We start from the raw sequence: 21,088 nt of genomic DNA, 5'->3' as shown, positions 1-21,088 counted from the left end.
CTATTATAACTCCAATCAAATCTGCATCATTTTAATGACACAATTATACTTCTTGCCATTTGTTACATCAGATTTTACTGCTCTTTTCATACTTGTCATAGGTATTTATTTAGGCTGCTCTTTGAGGCTTCTGAATGTTTCTACATGTTATGGAACATATCTTGTTATTGTAATTCTAATATTCACAGTAACTGTCTTGTTAAGATTTCTAACTAAAAATCCCAATACCATAAGCATAATTAATAATGGTAATACGAAGATGCCATGACATTTCTTGTAAAAACTATACTTAGATAGGTGACAGAGATATGTTACTGTGACCTTCATAGTTTAATGCTATGTATTGCGTAGTAAACCTGTATGATTTTTCATCTTTATAAATAATAGTATCTGGCATTTTACAGATTAAAATTAATGTGCCAATCTACAATTAAGTCACACTTTTGATTTACAATCAAATGTTTTAAAATGGCATATTGTAGAAATACTATAAACAACTTGAACTGATGCTTTTAATATATTTGTGTGGCATTCTCACATCCATTTTTTAACAGTAGGAATGTTATTTTGAAATAAATAGAGCAACGTTTTTACTAAACATTGGATTTTCTGTAAATGTATTCAATATTTATTCACTAATAATAATTTATATACTTTTAGTATATAAATGATGTACAAAGCAATAAAGAATATTACTGCCTGTGAATGTTTGTACAATCGAAATATTTATAGCTTTAAATAAGAGAAGTATGTTTTCATTTTAAGATATTTAGCTTATGTATAAAGGATTGTGATAATAAACAGCAATGTTATCTTAGTTAGTGGGTTTATGTTAATATAAATGTTTGCATATTTATTTTCCAAAACAATATCAAAAACAATATTTTATTACCCTGAATATTTCCCCAGATATAGGGTTACATGTGGCCCATGGAGCATATATATTTGTGCTTTACCGGATAGATATTTCACAGCTAGTCTTATAATTCACTTTTATGATCAGATCAGGAGCAATTGAATTACAATTTTTCATGGCATGACTTGGGATTTGCAACCTGAGATGTTATGATTGCCAGACTTGATACATATTTGTGCTATGGGTTGGACAAGTGAGAAACATAAATTTATCAGATCACTTGAAACATAAATTTGGATTAACCCTGAAAATGCAATCAATTATAGTGCATTCATGATCTCTGCATGTGACATGCATAGCACTGAAAAATAATGTACTGTACAACTAACAAATAAAAATCTGTTGAGGATTCAATTCACATCAACTTTTTAAGAAATAAGTTATAATGACCATATGGTAGTAAGAAGTTGCACGTTGAATATAACTATGGTGTATTTTATCCTCCTTTTAGGAGTAATTATTTTTGCATGAAGTTTGTGCCGTTTCTAGCAACTAAAAACTTAACAAGGGAGTTCACGGAAAGCCCATTTCTTCAAGTCATGTTTCAAATTGTGTCTATGCGTTACAATGCTGAAAACTATATTCTGCACTTTGTATCTTCCCATTTGCTCCATCTATTGTATTTGAGTTTCACTTGCTTGTGATTACGTATAGTATTATCTCATCTGATTGGATAGCATGGAAAACAAAGCTTTTCACTGTACCTCGGTACACGTGACAATAATAAACCTAAACTTAAACCTGAATGTTTTGCAGCTCTGCTATTGATCCACCTCCAGTTATTTTTTTTACCATAGGAATGAGGGGATCCTGAGAGATTCTGGGAGATACAGCAGAACATGCCTGAATAGCATGTATTTGTCTTGAATGGCAATGTTAATGGGCAGCTTTTTGTTAACGTTCTCTCATATGCCGTAATTTGTACAGTATCATATTTCCCTGTGAAAATTACAAAGTTAATAATATTCAGTTATTAACATAAACGGATCTGAAAATTAATAGTAATGAATTAATGGCAAAGCTTTGCAAGCTTCACAACAGTTTACACTGTGTTTCAGGAGATTTAAGGAGAAGCTTCACGACAAGAGAATACTCAGTAAATGAGAGGATACTCAAAGATGTGGAAGACCAGAGGGATCTTAAAGTGAATACCCACAGATCCTTGAAGGTAGTAAGGCAGGTCAAAAACAGGATGATTTCCTTTCTGAGTCAAGGTATGAAATGATTGAGCAGGAAGGTTATGCCTAACTAGTTAGACTTCAGTACTGCCTACAGTTCTGGTCACCACTATAAAAGAAAGTGATGGCAGTACTGGGAAGAGTTCAGAGAAGATTTATGATGATGTGATCAAGACTATCATTTGTTATAGGTAAGGTAAGATCGAGTGGGATTTGGTTTAAATCTTATGTTCATCACTCTCTCCTTGCACCCCAAAGCATTTAGACATTTATCATTTCAAAGAAGCAGATTATTTCATGGTGGGGAAGCAAGAAGTCATGTTCTGGTCCATCAGCTATTGCTAAATAGTCTGTATGTTTCCTCCTCCAAAGACCCGCTATAATCTTTTCCTGGAATGGTTATGAAACTGTTTACCATACAGTAACAGATATCACATAAGCAAGAACCACTCAAACCCCAGACATTTTGTCTTTTCTCTTCCCCCATTGCGCAGAAGATACAAAAGTTTGAAATCACGTACCACCAAGAACAGCTACAGCTTCTTCTCCACTGCAACCAGGCTCTTGAGCAGTTCTCTTGTATGCTGAAGATGAATCACTGATCCACCAAACTGCCTCGTTGTGGCCCTTTCACTTTTTTATCTGCATTTTCTCGGCAACTGTAACAGTCTATTCTGCCTTCAGTTTATTTTCCTTTTGTGCACTACCTGGTGCATTCATGTTTGGCATTATTTACCTGCATAGCAGGGTTAGCATGGATGGCATGGTTAGCATTTACCTGGATAGCATGGTTAACAAATATTTTCATTGTATCTCGGTATAGATGACAATAATAAACCAATACTGGTACCAACACCATCACAGAGGCACAGGAAACTGCCTAAGATATCATTAGTTTTTGCTGCTATGGGAATATTTCTAACACCAACATTATTTCCTTAAAGTATACATTTGACATTATGGAAGTTTGAAACAAAAAAAGATGCAGCTGATGGAAATCTGAAATAAAAAGAAGAAAATGTAACCCCATCAGCAACATCCATGGAAAGGGGAAACAAGTCAATGTCTATTTCCACAGATGGTGGCAGGCTAAATGACATTTCTCAGCATTTCTTTCATTATAACAGCTTAAAGGTGTGAAGTAGACTCCTGTGAGAATCTAGTGCTCCTCTCCCATTGATTAATTCTCACAGGCAGCAAACCAGGAATTAAGAAAACAATATTTCCCATAATTTTTAAAGCATTGTCCTGATGATAAAATGATAATTGGGATATATGCATAGGATCAAGATAGATATTGGAATATGCTGTAAACATAAAACGTGTGAAATGCATGGAGATTTGCAGAGCAGTGGTTGTGTCTTCCCGCAATCTTAAAAGCTCGCTCAATTAGAGATTAATTTCCAGGGTCTTTTTCTCGCAGAATAGCTTTTAGGCTTCTTACATTCAAGTCCGTTTCCTGATTCCAAGGGAGGATGTTGCAACGACTTATTTTGTGAATGGGCAGGGATTCACTTACAGTAAAAAAAAATCTCATATTTAAGTGGACGCGCACACTCCAAGAAATACTGCCTGATAGTGGTTCTTAATAGTGGTGAGCGTTCACAGCATGGACGTTATTCTCCCAGGAAATCTTCCGAGAAGTGGGCAGTGACAAGGTCTGGAATTCACCCGCCAGCCACGGGGCGGCGCAGATGACATGCAGGAGATTGGGATACCCGGGTGGCAGCCGCAGTCAAACAGGGCGCCGAGTAAGCGGGACCTGCAAACGGAGATACACTGGAACAATTTTAACATGATAACAGCACGAGAACAACTCTCTGGAAATATAAATGCATGACCCTTTCACCCGCGTGTTGTCAAATTTAAAGCCACGTTGCTGCCTTCACTTTTACAAGATAGACACAACATGCTGGAGTAACTCAGCGGGACAGACAGCATCTGTGGAGAGAGGGAACGGGTGACGTTTCGAGTCGGGTCCTTTCTTCAGACTCACTTTACAAGATACTGGCGGGTGTATTAACGAGCAAAACCCAAAAGTGCTGGAGTAACTCCGCGGGTCAGGCAGCGTCTGTCGTGGGAATGGGTCTGAAGAAGGCTTTTGGCCCGAAACGTTGCCTATTTCCTTCGCTCCATAGATGCTGTTGCACCCGCTGAGTTTCTCCAGCCTTTTTGTGTACCGTGGGAATGGACAGTCTTCTTCAGACTGGAGAGTCCCGACCCAAAACGTCCCCTGTCCATTCCCTTCACATATGCTGTCTGGCTTACTCAGTTACTCCAGCACGTTGTGTTTTGCTCAAGAATCCAGCATCTGCAGTTCCTTGTGGCTGGATTATTTATGAATTATTTTTAAATCATGGGATGTTTTATAACTTTGATCCAATCTATTAAATCCGCACGTTTAAAATAAAGATTGAATTATCCTCTTTTTACTTTCTGAATATCAGTGGACCTATTCTTCGGTCTCTTTAGCAGCCTTTGGTGCAACATTATCTCATGATAATGGAAATGTGCACCCCAGGTAACAATGACACTTTATTTAGTTAGAAAGGTTCGTTTGGAAGGTATTTGGGAAAATCTAATTAATTACGGGCGCTATGGTACACGAAGTGCTTTTTCTCCTCTGTTTCAATATATGATAGTTTTAAATCATGATTTCTCCCGAATTTACATCGCCAAACATGCTGAAATTCGCGGGCTCGGTGAGATCGCATTACTCGTGCTGACCACTAGATGGAGAGTGTGTACATATTTTAACTAAGTTTTAGGTGGACAAAAATGCTGGATAAACTCAGCTGGTGAGGCAGCAGTTTGGTTTTGTTTAAATGTGAAGTTAAGCATGCGCCATTTCCCTGCACGCAAAACTGCTCCTCGTTATTGCATGAAAATAACAGCGTTGGTGTTACGATGAATTACAGTTTAATTTTGAAAGCAATAAATGAAACATGATCACCCAAAAAAAACATTTTGAATTGCAAGTGTGCATATCAAAATCTGTCCCAGGTCATTATAAACGGCATCGCGCCTCTATCTGTCATCTTCCTGATCCGAAAGAATTAAGTGCTGGAAATATTGAACAGGCCCATCAACGACGAGATTGAGGGGAGATGAAATGAGCCCGTTTCCTGAGGGCAAGACTGCAAACCAAGAATTGCCCCATCTAGCCGTGCGCCGTGAACACGCTCCAATTCATTATTCAATGAGGGACAGTTGTCTTTTTGTTGTTGTTCGCGCACATTGTTTGTAAACAGATGTTGCTCCGTTCAGAAAGGTGCGATTGGACCTCACAAACTTCAAGAGTTTGCAGTGGGTGCATGCTGTAAAGATAGAATTAACAGAGACGGGAAAGACGAGCATTAAAAAGCGACAGACGGTAGTCGTAAACACGTCAACACGTGATTATATACACGCATATAGATGTATATATATGAAACATGATCACCCAAAACAAAATATATATGTGTGTGTGTGTGTGCGCGCGCGAGTTAAATTAGTGCGTTAAACACTTTTGTTCCTACATCATTCCTTTGCTCAGTAGTTGAAGAAGGGTCTCGACCCGAAATGTCACCCATTCCTTCTCTCCCGAGATGCTGCCTGTCCCGCTGATTTACTCCAGCTTTTTGTGTCTATTTTATTTCACTTTGTTGTCCGAGTTGCCCCGATCTGCCTCGTTTATCAGCCTCTGGGTCCGTGTTACCGTGGTGTTGACGGAATAACATGTTTTATTTATACTGGGGAGGACGCGAGCAGTTGTGAGTATCTGCAATTTGTGTCAGTCTTAACCCGCTTTGTATCCGAAACCTTGCAGTCACAAAACTCGCCGTGTGACAATAACAACACACGACTGGTGCGGGTGTTAATCGCTGCATGAAATGCACCGCCCGATACTCCAAGCAGATCGAAACAAGAATCTGCAGATTTCAGCTAACTCAAAGAAAATGTTTGAAACAACTCAGAAATCCATTACGATCCCGACGAATGCCGCTGTAATTTTGAGTGGAGATGCGATTCCATTTTATTTAGGGTGTGAATAACCTTTAAAAACTTCGCTTAACTCAACAGCATACGTTGTCATCAGAGAATGAAAAAATGAAAGTGCAGAATAAAATAGAAGTGAAATAAAAAGGTGGGCTCACGAACAATGAATATATCCTAAATTTGGTTAATAAATTGTCCCAGTTATTGGCAGCTAATTATTGTAAATGTAATGGGAGGAAAATAAAAGATATTTCCATTCTTAGCCAGTTGCCGGGCTCGGGATGGACATAAAAGTCTGGTGTAACTTAGCGGGACAGGCAGCATCTCTGGAGAAGGAATGGGTGAAGTTTCGGGTCAAGACCCTTCTTCAGGATCGGGCTGAAATGTGTAGGAGGGAACTAACTGCAGATGCTGGTCTGCGCCGTGGATGGACGCACAATGCGGGACAGGGATGCTGCGTTACTCCAGTACTCTGTGTCTGTCCCGGGCTGGATGTTGCAAGCGCCGCGGCCGCTCGGGGTTTTCATTCATAAAGGGAAGGCGGCGGCCCGTCATTGGCTTAGCTGGCGCGTCCCCTTCCTCCGATTGGTGCTCTCGCCCCCCCACCTCTATCTCTTTCCCAATTGGTGGAGGCGAGTGTGCCGCCCTGTGATTGGGCAGTCGGAGACCAGCGTGTGCAGCTGATTGGCGGAGCGCCCGGATTGGTGGACGGAGTGTGTGGAGTTGGAGCCCAACTTGTGTTCACTCGCACCTCTGTCGCGGGGACTACACAGTATTGCGGGAAGCAGCTCAGTGAGACAGCCAGAGCATAAACAGATGCTGCTGATGCTCGCACGTCGCCTGCAAGCACCCAGCCTTTAATCCGCTTCTCCCAGACTCGGCTGTGCGCAATTTGGAAGAGAACAACACAGAAAGCTGCATTGGACAGACAAGGATAGTTTCACTCTGGCAACCTTCCAGGTTCAGATTGCATCCAACTAGCACTAGTCTTGCCTTTACGCTCCCCCAAAATAAGTGTGGAATCTTAAGCGAGGGGAAATAAACTGGACTAACAAAATTCGAAGTTTGCAATGCAAATGATTGCGTCAAGGTAAGAAGTACTATGTCTTCTCTCACCTATTCTCCCACCCTCAAATAAATCGCAGGGCAAAATAAAATTAACCATGCAATTCTCATCAGATCCAAAATTGTCAAAAATGGTCTTATTTGCTTTAAAAGTAGTTGGGTGCATGTTATCGATTACCGTTGTATTCAGTCCAGGTGGTGCACTTGTTATATAAACGAAAGGGTGCAGAATAACGCCCCTCATTCGTTTGCGTTTCTGTGAACGGACCTTCACACTTCTTCGTGGTCGTAAGCAACCAATTTTATCCCAGCAAACTTTCTCAAAAAATCGTTCGCGTTCACTTTGAGCTCAAATTATGGGAAGAAAGAAACATAGCAGTCGTTTTAAGGAATTATTAAACCTCAAGATTTACCGATGTAGAACAGGTGAGGTATTTTTGATTTGTGTATGGATGCATAAAGGGTTAAGGGGATAATTGCCTTTAGTTGAAATTGCGCTGCACAAAATGCAATCAGAACGGTTATTGGGCGATACAAACATAAAGTGCTGGGAATACTCAGCGGGTCATGCAGCATCTGTGGCTTTAACGTCGATTTCATTGATGCTGCCTGACCCGCTGGGTGTTTCCAGTATTTTCCCATTTCAGATTTTCAATACATGGGTCTTGTTCCCATGTTATTAGGGAATTGGTTCCAATAAATTCCGCTGATTCATGTCTATGATTATTGTTACTCAAACCTAAAGGGCTGATATCCGTTGTCCATACCATGTTAAACATCAATCCGGTGAAGAGTCCCGAACCGAACAGTCCATGTTTTCCAGAGTTGCCGCCTGACCCGCTGAGTTACTCCAGCACTTTGTGTCTTTTTTTTGTAAACCAGCACCTGCAGTTCTTTGTTTCTACATAAATGTTTCAGTAGTGGGTAACTCAGGGAAGTTTCGCATTTGCCAGATGTACCAGAAATGACGAACCTTGTTTTTGATTTGAATGCCGCGGAGAAAGGAATCACATTTCTGGCGTAAACTTTTGGTGCATGTATAAACTTTTCGTGGGGAATCGAAACGCGTCTCCAATCAAAACAAAGCGCTAGAGTAACTCTGTGGATCAGGCTGCATCTGTGGAAGAAATGCACAGGCGACCCTTAAGGAAGGGTCCCGACTCGAAAAGTTGCCTATCCATTTCTCCCCGAAATGCTACCTGGCCAGCTAAGTTACTCCAACACTTTGTGTTTTACTCAGGATTCAAGCATCTGCTGTTCCATGTGTCTCGCGATTTCGAGATTTCATTCAACACTAGCAAACGAGTCAACCACGACTGAGTGTCATTTGTCACTGAGTGTCCACCGTAAACATTAGTGAAGGTGAAGTTGTTTCGTTTTGTACGAATGGACGATTTCGCTTCCATTGCTACACACACGGTTGGACTACACTCAGTATTGTCAGTTAACCCTTTCTCACCACAGACTTGCCAAGTGTGGTAATGATCGCGCTGCAGCGCCGATCATGCTAACACACGCCCCTTTCAACAACCCTTCTGGGAGGTTATTAGGTTGCAATCAAAAATCGAACTTGTATTGGTATCAAAGTAGAGAAAGAGACAGATTAGCTGGTAGCCGCCGGTACAAGTGATTCTTACCCAGACTTCCTCCACCCCTCGCCCTCACTGCCGGAGACTCGGACAGTCCCAGCCAAGGTCCGGTAAAGCACAGGCGCGATCCCATCTTAACTTTTAGTCGGAAGACAGGGTTCGATATATGTTTAGCATTTCACCCGGACATGCGGGAAGAAGCAACCTTTTCCTTTCTGACCTGAGTTCGCGCAGGCCTGGATCAACAGACACCAGGCTTAGCTGCCGCAGAAAGCGCCGCTCTGAGCGCTGCCCTCGACTATTCATTTCATCATGCGTCCTTTCTCAGCTTGCTCTTCTTGCGGCGGCTTGAACACGTCGAATCCTGTCCGGTTCACGTTTCTTCTCACCTTTCTGCTTTAAATAAACAACTTTTGTCGGTTTGAAGAAAAGCTTGTATAAACTGTATGCGCAAGATCCACCTTTTTGTCCAAAATCCATTGATGCTATAGCTAGCTATCAGCTCGGTGCGCATCATGACACTAAGATTTTAACCCTTTAATGGCATTGCTATAAAGACTCTACACATGTTCAGTATTAGAAGCTTCAACTTCCAGGTATCATCAGTAATGAAAACTTACAGTAATTAATCATCTACTGAAAAGCCAAAGAGCCTGTGGTGTATGTTTGTGAAATCTTGACACAGTAGTAGTAAATAGCATGATATAAAACTGTTGCTAAAGCTGCCGCCAGCCGGCGATATCCCGTCAGTGTGGATGGCTGATCTGGAACTCATTAATAAATACGATTTAAGAGGATTCAAATTCCCAATTAACCCCCAGAGGAAACTGATCTTACTGCAACGCCCATTTCAAGCATGCAAATAGTACTGTTCTAGCATGTCTTTGTTGTGTCTGGTTTTCTAAACGAGAGTGCCTTGGCCAAGTTATTTTGAAGACGGAGTTTGTTTTGAAAACAATAGAACTATACAGCATCTCGAGTTTAAAATCTCACAAATGTAATAATCCTAAAATCAGAAACATCATTTCACAAAAGCACGCTAGCCAAATCTATCTGAAGGAGTTGCTAATGACTTACAGAAACGATCAGTGCAATTCTACAGAGTGAGCACAGCCGGCGACGTGGGGTCGCCCTGAGAGGAAGTGGTGGGACATTGCATGAAAACCTTTCCGAAATATATGTACCACGGCCTTCTTACAATGCACAATTGGCAGGTAGACCCGGGTTAACACTATTGGACAGGAAATGGCAAAGGGCCTCAATGTATATATTTAAAACATCTTTCTTGAGATCAAAATAAATCGCGATTACTTCTTTTGCAGATTAGAGCTCGTTACTTTAATCAACTCGTTTGTGGCTAACTTTCAAACGGACATGAGTAAAGCAATAATGGGCGTCTTGCAGTGTAAACTGATCTCCGTTTCTTCTTAATATAATGTGCGAATTGACCGCAGCATAAATCAAAGCAGAATCCCCGTCTCCTTTTGTGCAGAGTGCAACATAACGGGCCACGAGGATGATTCCATCATTGCTTCCCTTCGTCGCCGCACTGTTTGACGGCGGAGCACCATCTACTCCGTAGTTCATTAGATTACAGATCAATTTACATTAACTTTGAACTTGACGCCATCATTGAAAGTTTCTAAATATTTTAGAATCTGGTTAATCCACACTGACTTTAGTGCTCATCACTTAATACGAGTAAACATATCAATATCGGCGCTAACCATTTCCTGGAATCATGCTATTTAGCATTTTAATAGTAACACTTTTGAAAAGGAAACAGATGTGAATAGTTATATTTTGTACACTTTAATGAAGGTTTCATGTGGCACTAGGTTAAGTGGATTTTTAAGGAAAATATCGGATTTTCCGTCTACTGTTAAGTTTAGAACGCAAATTCAATTGATCCTGAACATGTCATGAAATCCTCTAACTTCCTAATGTAGGGTTTTGGACACACCAGGATCAAACAATTTACTGTTAAGGAGCCAGATTCCATAGCTATGTACATGGAGAAATCTGTTTCTAAATCCCTCTACACTTCACTTTGTATAATTGTCATGAAAACATGTTCAGCATGTCACATCTGTCATTGGAAAATAAGTGGGCCATTTAGCATTAATAATCTGTTCCACCGTTCAATGTAGTTCCTTAATGTCTTGCCTTTATTAACAATTGAGGTAATTGTAATTGTAGTTTACACAGCAGAATTGCAGATTTCTATCACCCATCACATATAATGGTATTTCTAATTTGTAGACTGTCACAACCATCCCACCTGGTAGCTCCATCTCCAGCTACCATCCACTCCAGCCCCCCCCCCCCCCCATCACTGCTTACCAATGCCATATTCCTCAAGCAACAGGTGTAGCATGTCCTTTATCTACCAAATCTATTCTTGAAGGCATCAGTCAAAATACTCCTCTAATTATTTACTTTCAGACAATATAAATGAATTGAATGCTAACATTTGAAACACAGATTTTGACCATTTTCTGCATCAATTTATTGGCCGTTGCACATGGACCCCAAGTCTCCTATTTCCATTTCTCCTGACTCTCAACATGAAGAAGGGTCTCGACCGGAAATGTCACCTATTCCTTTTCTCCAGAGATGCTGCCTGACCTTCTGAGTTACTCCAGCTTTTTGTGTTTATCTCCCCTGACATACACTATTTCAATCTTTTTACCAATTATATCACAGTTGGTCTGTCATTTGTCAGCAATATATATACTTAAATTAACAAAACATTTTTATTCCAAATTAACATACAAATCTTAATATTTGTAATGTTTATGTTTCCATTCTTCTTAAATGCAGTCTAATTTATTCAATTGCCATTCTTAAATAGGTAACTCGCTATCTCAGCATCTTACCATTAATACATCTGCAGAGTAGCTGAGGCTCCAAAATGACCTTTGATGGATACCACTGGTTAAGATCCTGTCAATTAGCAGAATCTGTCAATTATCCCTTCTAGCCTTCTGTCATATAGCTACATTCCTAACCAGGTCACCATTCTTCCTTATATTTTCGAAAAAATACATAGACATTCTCTTTTCAAGCACGAGCTACCCCTTACAGATCCAGGTTAACTCCTCTAATCAGCTGAACATTCTCAAGGTGTTCTGTCCTTAATTACAGACTTCAGTAGTTTCCTGATAACAGATGTTAAGAAAACGGGTGTAGAGTTTCTTAGTTTCACTCACTCATATTTCCCAAATATGCTATGTTCTCACTGACCTTTAAAACTCTAGAATAGAAACCGTCTGGTCCTGGGTAGTTATATTTCTTTGGTTTAATTATAGTACTGCTTTTTGATTTATGTTAATTTTGTGGAAAGCCCCATCCTTAATTCAACATTAGTGTGCCTGGGATGTCTGGCATACCATCCACCATATTGCTACTGAAAACACAGACGCTAATATTTATTTGATATATGTCTCAATTCTTTCCTTTTCATTTATATCACTGCAGTTAGTTTTCAAATGACCACATTTGACAAGCTTATTTTCTCCCAAAACAATTGTATATTTATTTTACTGATTTTAAAAATTCCTTACATGTTTATTTTCTTACTTTAGAAGTAATTATCATGTTTGGTAACTGTTTCTTGTTCTTTATATGAATTTCCTTCAATTGGATCTGTGCTTTTGTTTTGCTTTTCATTTTTCTTTTACATTTTATGACATCCTCAGCTGCTTTGTTGTATCACTTGCCCCTTGGGGTAAAATTTGGTTCTGTATCATATTAGTCCTTTTTGAACACTCCCATGGATCCTCTCTCAATTTGTCTTGCCTATGTGGCATGGCTATGTTTCATCATGTTGAAATCAGGCTTACCTAAATATAGAATCTAAGTAGCTGCCTCATTTGATTCAGCAGTCTCTGTGCTAAACGTGATTTCACGGATAGACAAAGAAAACAAGCCGTGTTAACCCAAGGAACAGAGGTGGAGGTTCATAAATAACGGTAGCCTTCAAAACAAGCACTTGCTGACAGACTGAATTGTTCAAAGAAGAGTAACTTTGTTTCTTGCTCTCCTTTGCTCTGTTAATTAGTTTCATTGGAGACTCTTGCACTATCTTTGATTGGACTTTACTGGCTTTATCTTGCATTATTCATGTTATTCCCTTTCTCATATATCTGTACGCAGTGGATGGCTCAATTGTAATCATGTATTGTCTTTCCGCTGATGGGTTAGCATGCAACAAAAGTTTTTCATGTACCCCAGCACATATGTTTTGGTCTTGCCCTAAGCTAGCAGCCTTTTGGAGGAGTGCTTTCGACTTGATAAGCAGAGCCTACGGCCAGACTATTCCTCCAAACCCACTGTCAGCCATTTTCGGTACCCTTCCCAACACCAACCTCTCTGTTGCGGTGAAACGGGTTCTAGCTTTTACAACCTTGTTAGCCCGGAGACTGATCTTGCTTAACTGGAGGCTCACCTGTCCCCCGACACACACCCGCTGGATTAAGGAGGTGCTTTACAATTTAAAGCTTGAAAAACTTAGGTTCTCTCTCAAAGGCTCTACCAAGACATTCCTAGATACATGGAACCCTTTCTTGGAACTTGTTAACTCTCTCAACTTGTCCCCAGACTCGGAAGAGGACTGAGTGCTCTCCACCATTGTTCTGCTCTACTGCAGCTGCTCTCCCCTTAACCCCCCCCCCCTCCCCACACTTATTTATTTAATTACTTACTTATTTACTGTTATTAGTGACCCCCCTTTTTTATTTTTTTTAATTTTTTTTTTAAAGTACTTTTTGTTTCGTTTATCTTACCATATTTGTGTGGATGTGTATGTATGTGAGTGTTGTTTGTCCCCGTTTGGTTCCGACCTGATTCGGGTGGGTTGAAGGTGGGTAAGGGTAAAGGCTTTGAGGGTCGCTTACATACTGTTGCACAATTATGCCTTGACTGTCACTGTCTGTTATCATTGTATGTATGCAAATTGCTGTGAAATTCAAATAAAAAGATTTAAATCAATTGTTCAAAGAAGAGTAACTTTGTTTCTTGCTCTCCTTTGCTCTGTTAATTAGTTTCATTGGAGACTCTTGCACTATCTTTGATTGGACTCTACTGGCTTTATCTTGCATTATTCATGTTATTCCCTTTCTCATATATCTGTACGCAGTGGATGGCTCAATTGTAATCATGTATTGTCTTTCCGCTGATGGGTTAGCATGCAACAAAAGTTTTTCATGTACCTCAGCACACGTGACAATAAACCAAACTCAATTCAACTCCTTATCAAGCACATCTGCTTCCTCACATATCTACGATCTCAGTTAGATATTCATCTGCTCATCTCTCCATAGTGTTGTCCTCTCCATTTCAGGTCCTCTCCCACCTTCACTTTATCAATCTATTTGGCCCTCTGTTTTGGTTTTGCCATCTTTGTATGTTTTACTTTCAGATCACTCTCATTATTCCTGCTTGCTTGATGTTCTGTCCCATATTCCACAACATCCGCATTAAATGATGATCACTGCATCTTCGTTCCATGCTTTCTCTGTTTCTGATTCTGCCACCTGTGGTTTATTATTTTCTTTCAAAAGAACGTGAAGCCATTCAGCCCCTCTAATTAGACCATGTTTGACCAATAGCATCAACTCAATTTAGTCATCTTGCTTCATATTAAACCAACAAATAAAATAAACTTGTGGCGTTATATTTCTCCCAGCTTTATGTCTTGCAGCCATGTGAGTAATAATTTATATTGCATTTTAATTAACAGGGTTGAAACTTTTGTTTCACTCAGTCTTACTCGATTTTCGCCACTCATCCGGAGGCGAAAACCTCTTTGTACCGTGTTCTCAATTTTTAAGATGGTGTTTTATTCCTGTCATTCATATTAAGAAGACCATCATCATGCCCTAAGCAGCCCTTTCAACAATCCCATTTCCCATGGTAAGCTATATTCCTTTTCTCCTGGATGAAGAACTAACGAAGACCCAGCAGACACATCAGTTCCGAGACCGACCATTTTTGCATGTGGCCAGTGGTTTGCAATACTCCAAACATGAATAAAGTGCCTCTAACCGATTTGACAAAGAAAACCATCAAACTTTGGCAAGACCCGTAGGAAGGGATAAAATGACAGATGACCAAATACTTGGACAAGTATGTTTCGGGGACAGACTCAACGGCGATTGTAATTTCACCTACAGACAAAATAACCAATCGTTTCAACTGATACCACATCATAATTCTTAGTGAGATTACGTTTAGGACCCGTTTATCAAATAGCCAAAATTCGGAGAGAGTTTAAAATAACAACCGATCCATATAGGAAAGCTTCTCTTATTCAGTCATAAAGTGGCAGGAGAGAGGATTGGAGGGTAAGCTTTACCGTTTGCATTTGCGAAGGGAATTCGAAACGGGAACCATAAATCCCTGAAAATGTCTCGGATTCCTGATATTTTGTTTTGTTGGTATAACTATAGTGGCGCATAAAAGAACGCAGAACAAAGCTACAATTCCGAATTGCTCTGCCTTGTAATTTTCTGTCCATCCTTCCCAATCGTCCCGTTCCCTGCCCTATAATAAACCACTGCGCTCCATCCGTTCCAGATGCCGGGATTTAAACAAACCCTCGTGTTTTCGGCAATGTAACATTTCCAGGTTCGTCTCGATTGCAGTCATGCAAAATATGACAGCAGGATTTGTGCATAATTTATTTCAAGACTACCGAATGCTAATAGTTGGAGTGTGGAGCGGGGGGGGGGGCGGGGGGGTGATGGAAGAACTAAGAGGACAGTACGGGATGTGGATGAGTGAACTAGGGATAGTACGCCATGGTGGGTAGAAAGGATAATGTGGGGTGGTGGGTGGGAGAACAGGGGGATGGTGGAAGGTAGGGTGGGTGAGAGGGCGGAGGGAATAGTGCGAGGTGGTGGGCGGATGAACTGAGAGGAAAGTGTGGGATGGTCGGAGGACTAGGGGAGGTGGATAATGCGGGTAGTGGGTGGGATGGCGGGGGAGGATTGGGGGAATAGTGCGGCACGTTGGGTGGGAAGATCAGGGGGTGGTTAGTGCGAGGTGGCGGGTGAGAGGACGGGGAGGGTGGTGCGCAGTGGTGAAAGAATCGTGTGGGAGGGATGGTGGGGGATAACGGTGGGCGGGGGAGTTGAGATGGGAAGGTTGGCGGGCACGATGTGAGGAATATGACGGGGATTTGAGGTAAAGTGGATCGCGGGAGTTAAATATTTTTCCGACCCAAACACAAACGTCCACTAACTGTATCGACACCCACACTTTCTAAACACATGAGCATTAACATCGCCGAAAAGCTTCAGCCAGGAGAATTGTAACCGCGAACCCACTCGCAGAGTGTAGAGACGGAGCTGGGGCTGGGGAGAGTGGGCTGTTGCTGTAACCCAATACTTTGCTTGACAGCCCACAGCTGATCAGTTTCAGCTCTCAGTGCCAATAATAATGCTCCCCGAAGCGCGACCTTGCAGCTTTAAAGAGGAACAGCCTTGCTCACGTGTCAGTTGTAATTATATCGGCGGCGCTGCCGTGACAAGCGAGGCTCCTATCAATAAATTCGAACTTGTAAAATTCAAACCTAAATCATAACATCCATCCAGTTAATCCACAACCAAAATAATAAACGTTTAATTCTAGAAATGATTGAACGACACGTCTCCTGATTAAAAAATAATCACACATCTCTTCTTGAGGTCATGCAAGCCATTAAAATCAATCTAAAAAATGACCAGATGTGGCGGAGTGGCCGCTTTAACTCGATCAATGAAAGAGAAATGTGTGTAGACTCCAGCAGCGGGCTCACTGCTATTAATGAACCCCGATAATGGAAAACCGTTACTGCAAAGAGCTGTCAAGAAATATGTCTATTGGGGTCAAAAGGAGGCCAGGCGTCTGAAACCTGTACTAAATGATAAAGTGCTCCTTGGACAATTGGCACCAGGGTGCAAGCAATACCTTCAATCACCAGACACCGATCTAAAGAGAGAGAGAGAGGAATAACAATCATAAGTACAATCAATATCTGTAAATAGAGGAGACATTTGCCGGACGCGATGGATGGAACAGCCAGAGAATAATTCCAATCGGCAATTTGCGCCCAGTCCCATCCCGGGTGCTGACCTGCTAGCTTGGTTTTCCAAAAGGTCACAGTAATGATCTCTTCAGTGTTAACATACTTCATTTTAGAACGTGCCCCTTCCCCCACCCCTTGTCTGCCCAGTCCCAAGTCTATTATGTCCGAATCGCTTTCAATGCATCGGAGTCTCGGCAATAAATCACCAGATACCAGGACCACAGTGGAGAAAACTGTACGAAAAATATTTTTTTATTTGACTAATTTCTCATGCCCAGCTACACCATCAAATTTTTTTTTGTACAGTAAAACCGTTTGTACAGTAAAAACGTTATACCTGCGTACTCCTCCAGGTTAAATTTAGATTTATATTTCGGCCACAATAAAGGACTCTATCCAAAAGCAGTTACTCGCATTTTGAAACTTAATCTGATACAAATTTATCAATGGACTTTAAGATCAGTGGTTAAAAGGAATGGCTAATCAAGAGATCCTAAATGGAGAACAGAGAGGTAAACGAGTATAAGTATCGCGGAAGAGAATTGCAGATGTTGGTGCTCAGATAGATTGAGGCAAAGATTGGAGTGATTGAAACTGGGATGGTGTAAAGGAGAAACATCGGAGGAATACAGTGTTCCAGTGTTCCAGTGCTGGTCGAGGTTGACAGAGACAGCATGACAATACCTGTAACGTGAAGGGCAAAACGATGATGTTCGAATCAAGATATCGCTGGATCATGAGCCAATTGAAGCGTTGAACATTGAGGCAGAAGAGGTTTGCCAGACTGCTGTCTGGATTGGGGGGGTTAGCTGCAAAAAGAGGTTGGACAAACTTGGATTGTTTTCTCTGGAACATCGGAAGTTGATGGGAGAGCTGATAGAAGTATATCAAATTGTGGAAGGCATAGATTGGGTTGGAACCTTTCTTCCAGGATGGACATTTCAAAGACTAGAGGGCATAGCTTTAACATGAGAGGGGCTAAGATTAAAAGAGGTGAGCAGGCCATTTGTTTTTTGACAGAGAGTGTGGTGTGTAACTGGAACGACCTGCCAAGATGGTGACAGGTACGATTAACATATAGACAGGGAATAGAGGAACATGGTCCACATGCAGGCAGAGGGGATACATTTAACTGGGCATCATGTTGGACTCGGACATTATGGGTCGAAGGGCCTGTTCCTGTGCTGCACTGTGTATGTACACTAGCACACAGAGATAATGGCTTTGTTGAAATGTAACATACATGGTAGAATTTTGAATGAGATCATGTTCATGAGGCTGAATGATGAGAGGTCAGACTCTGCTGGAAATCAAAATAGTCAAGTCTAACAGTCACGTGAGTATGGATGAGCAAGTATATGATGACACTAGAGACTGCAGATGCTGCAATCTGAAGCAAACAAAAAACAAGCTCCTAGCTGAACTCAATGGGTCAAGCAGCATCTGTGGATGCAAAGGAACAGTCGACCTTTCAGGTCAAGATTCTACATCAGGATGCAGGTGATGAGTTGTCCATTATTGTAGCAAATGACAGCCTATGTTATGTATCCAACCAACACACACACATTTTGGAATTACGGAAGAGTGAAATTTGGGTTTTCATGAAGTAGTTGCTCTGCAAACACGACGTTGGGTGTTTAATTGGCCTCCTGATGGATGGTTTCATGATTTATTTTGGTTGTCTTTCTGAAAGTTAGTTGAAGAGAAAATATTACAAGTTTTATAGTGCCAAGGGGGATTTTGTTTGCAGAAGTAACTCAGCGGGATAGGTAGCATCTATGGAGAAAAAGAATTAGTAACTTTTCGGGTCGAGACCCTACTTTAGACCCATCACCCATTCCTTCTCTCCATAGATGCTGCCTGTCCCGCGGAGTTACTCCAGCATATCTGGAGTACTCCAGACGCCAAGTTGGGAAAAGGGGAAGTACAACGGGATCGGGGGGTCCTTGTACATCAGTCTATGAAAGTAAGCATGCAGGTACAGCAGGCAGTGAAGAAAGCGAATGGCATGTTGGCCTTTATAACAAGAGGAATCAAATATAGGAGCAAAGAGGTCCTTCTGCAGTTGTACAGAGCCCTAGTGAGACCACACCTGGAGTATTGTGTGCAGTTTTGGTCCCCTAATTTGAGGAAGGACATTCTTGCTAATGAGGTAGTGCAGCGTAGGTTTACAAGGTTAATTCCCGGGATGGCGGGACTGTCATATGCTGAGAGATGGAGCAGCTGGGCTTGTACACTGTGGAGTTTAGAAGGATGAAAGGGGATCTCATTGAAACATATAAGATTGTTAAGGGCTTGGACACGCTTGAGGCAGGAAACATGTTCCCAATGTTGGGTGAGTCCAGAACCAGGGGCCAAAGTTTAAGAATAAGGAGTAAGCCATTTAGAACAGAGACGAGGAAACACTTTTTCTCACAGAGAGTGGTGAGTCTGTGGAATTCTCTTCCTCAGAGGGAGGTTCTCTGGATGCTTTCAAGAGAGAGCTAGATAGGGCTCTTAAAAATAGTGGAGTCAGGGGATATGGGGAGAAGGCAGGAGCGGGCTATTGATTGGGGATGATCAGCCATGATCACATTGAATGGCAGTGCTGGCTCGAAGGGCCAAATGGCCTACTCCTGCACCTATTGCCTATTATCTTGTGTCTATCTTCGATGTAAACCAGCATCAGCAGTTCCCCCCTACAAAGGGGATTTTTTTGTTTGTTTTGCAAGCACCATGCTCTATTGGATCCATCGAGATAGACTAATTTCCTTTGGTCAATCTTTAAATGTTCCCTTTGCATGCAACAGTATGGTTTAGACCTATTTTTTAATCTGAGGTAATCCAATCATCTAGGCTATCATGGTTCCAATGTCTGACATATTACCCTTTCTTAGAATCTCGATATCCGGATACTTTTGTCATCAATGCACGTCCACAGATGACCGTGAATAACTTCTGTGCTCTCATTTTGTTTTATCGTGCTCTTGTGAATAACTTGTAAGGTTTTCCTGTATTCGTCGTGTTAGAGAAGATAGATGTTGTTTGCACTTGTACAATACAGTATTCCATTACAGAGTTTGAATTTAATTGCATGACAAATTCAAAATGCCACAACATGAATTGTGGACGAAATGGACTAAATTATAACAAATGAATATTGACATTTTTATTGTCATTACACTGTAAATGTCACTCGGCATATCCGTTTCTCAGAGGAGAAAGTTAAACTGCATACCGTCAAAATAATGTAAATCTGATTCGGGTAGTGTGTTATCCCCCCCCCCCCCCCCCCCCCCATTGAGAACCAGCTACTGTCTTTCCTCAGTTGCCAGCCAGCAAGATCAGGGCAAGGTGGCACCAGTTGGTGGTCCAACTTGGCTGATGGGCTACGTCACTCCATCTCACAACTGAGTCAGGGAAGTCACCTTCCCAACTCTTGGCCAGGTTAACTCATTCCCCACCGATTGCTCCTGTGGAGAGGCAGGCTGACTCCCTGAAACCTCTGAAGGTGGTCCACAATATTGCCCGTTCTCTGGTGGTCGCAGGCAATGTGAGCCGATCCTTCTGCACCTTTACGAACACGGCCTCCATGCTGTCTCTCTCTGGCTGCTTTGCGGATTGGGCTTCCGAGCCAGAGAGGCAGGACATGGGAGAACCAGTGCATGAGGGAGTGTGTGGAACAACACTCAGCAATGATGTTTAAGAAGGAACTGCAGATGCTTGAAAATCGAAGGTAGACCTTCGCTCCATAGATGCTGCTGCACCCACTGAGTTTCTCCAGCACTTTTATCTACACTCAGCAATGATGGATGGCTTGCAACAAAAATATAGTGATTAATGCCTAATAATGGGAACTTGCAAAATCGCTATTTAATTCACTATTCTATTTACTTCAGCAGTCCTTCAGCATCTAAGATGCCTCGCTTCCACAGAATACAGACCAAGTACAGACTATTCTATTCGCCATGAATAGTGGCAATGAAGATAGTCACATATTTTTGCATGCACCCTTTCTTTCAGCTCTCCTCCTTCACCCAACTGCTTTCTCACTCCTTTACCTTATCTCGCTAGGTTTCCCCACTCATTTGGTCCTCCTCAATCGTAGTTACTCCAACTCCCTTTATTCTTTCACTCATCTTATTCCTTCTTCATTCACTTCTTGACTCTCAAGTACCCACGCTGAAGTCGAGGTTCCCGAATCTCCAGTTGCTGGCTACTCGTTCTCTTTCAAAGGTTGCTACAGCTCACCTGCTTCAGGGCTTGCTCCTCGGTTACGAACCCCAACCATGCCCAGACCTGTCCCCTGCAG

General features: G+C 41.6%; 1 protein-coding gene across 1 annotated transcript in view; it reads left to right on the top strand.

The window, feature by feature from the left end:
- The first annotated feature begins 6,802 nt into the window (after positions 1-6,802).
- The window catches only part of ndnf (neuron derived neurotrophic factor), a 26,290-nt gene continuing 12,004 nt past the window's right edge, over positions 6,803-21,088 (top strand). The window contains exon 1 of the mRNA XM_033023649.1: positions 6,803-7,162. Within this exon, the coding sequence (XP_032879540.1) occupies positions 7,143-7,162 (20 nt within the window). The 5' untranslated portion in view covers positions 6,803-7,142. The remainder of the gene's footprint in view (positions 7,163-21,088) is intronic.

The sequence above is a fragment of the Amblyraja radiata genome, chromosome 1 (genome assembly GCF_010909765.2).
Source record: "Amblyraja radiata isolate CabotCenter1 chromosome 1, sAmbRad1.1.pri, whole genome shotgun sequence".
Taxonomy (NCBI): domain Eukaryota; kingdom Metazoa; phylum Chordata; class Chondrichthyes; order Rajiformes; family Rajidae; genus Amblyraja; species Amblyraja radiata.
Note: the sequence above shows the minus strand (reverse complement) of the source record. Positions and strands in the feature narration are given on the sequence as shown.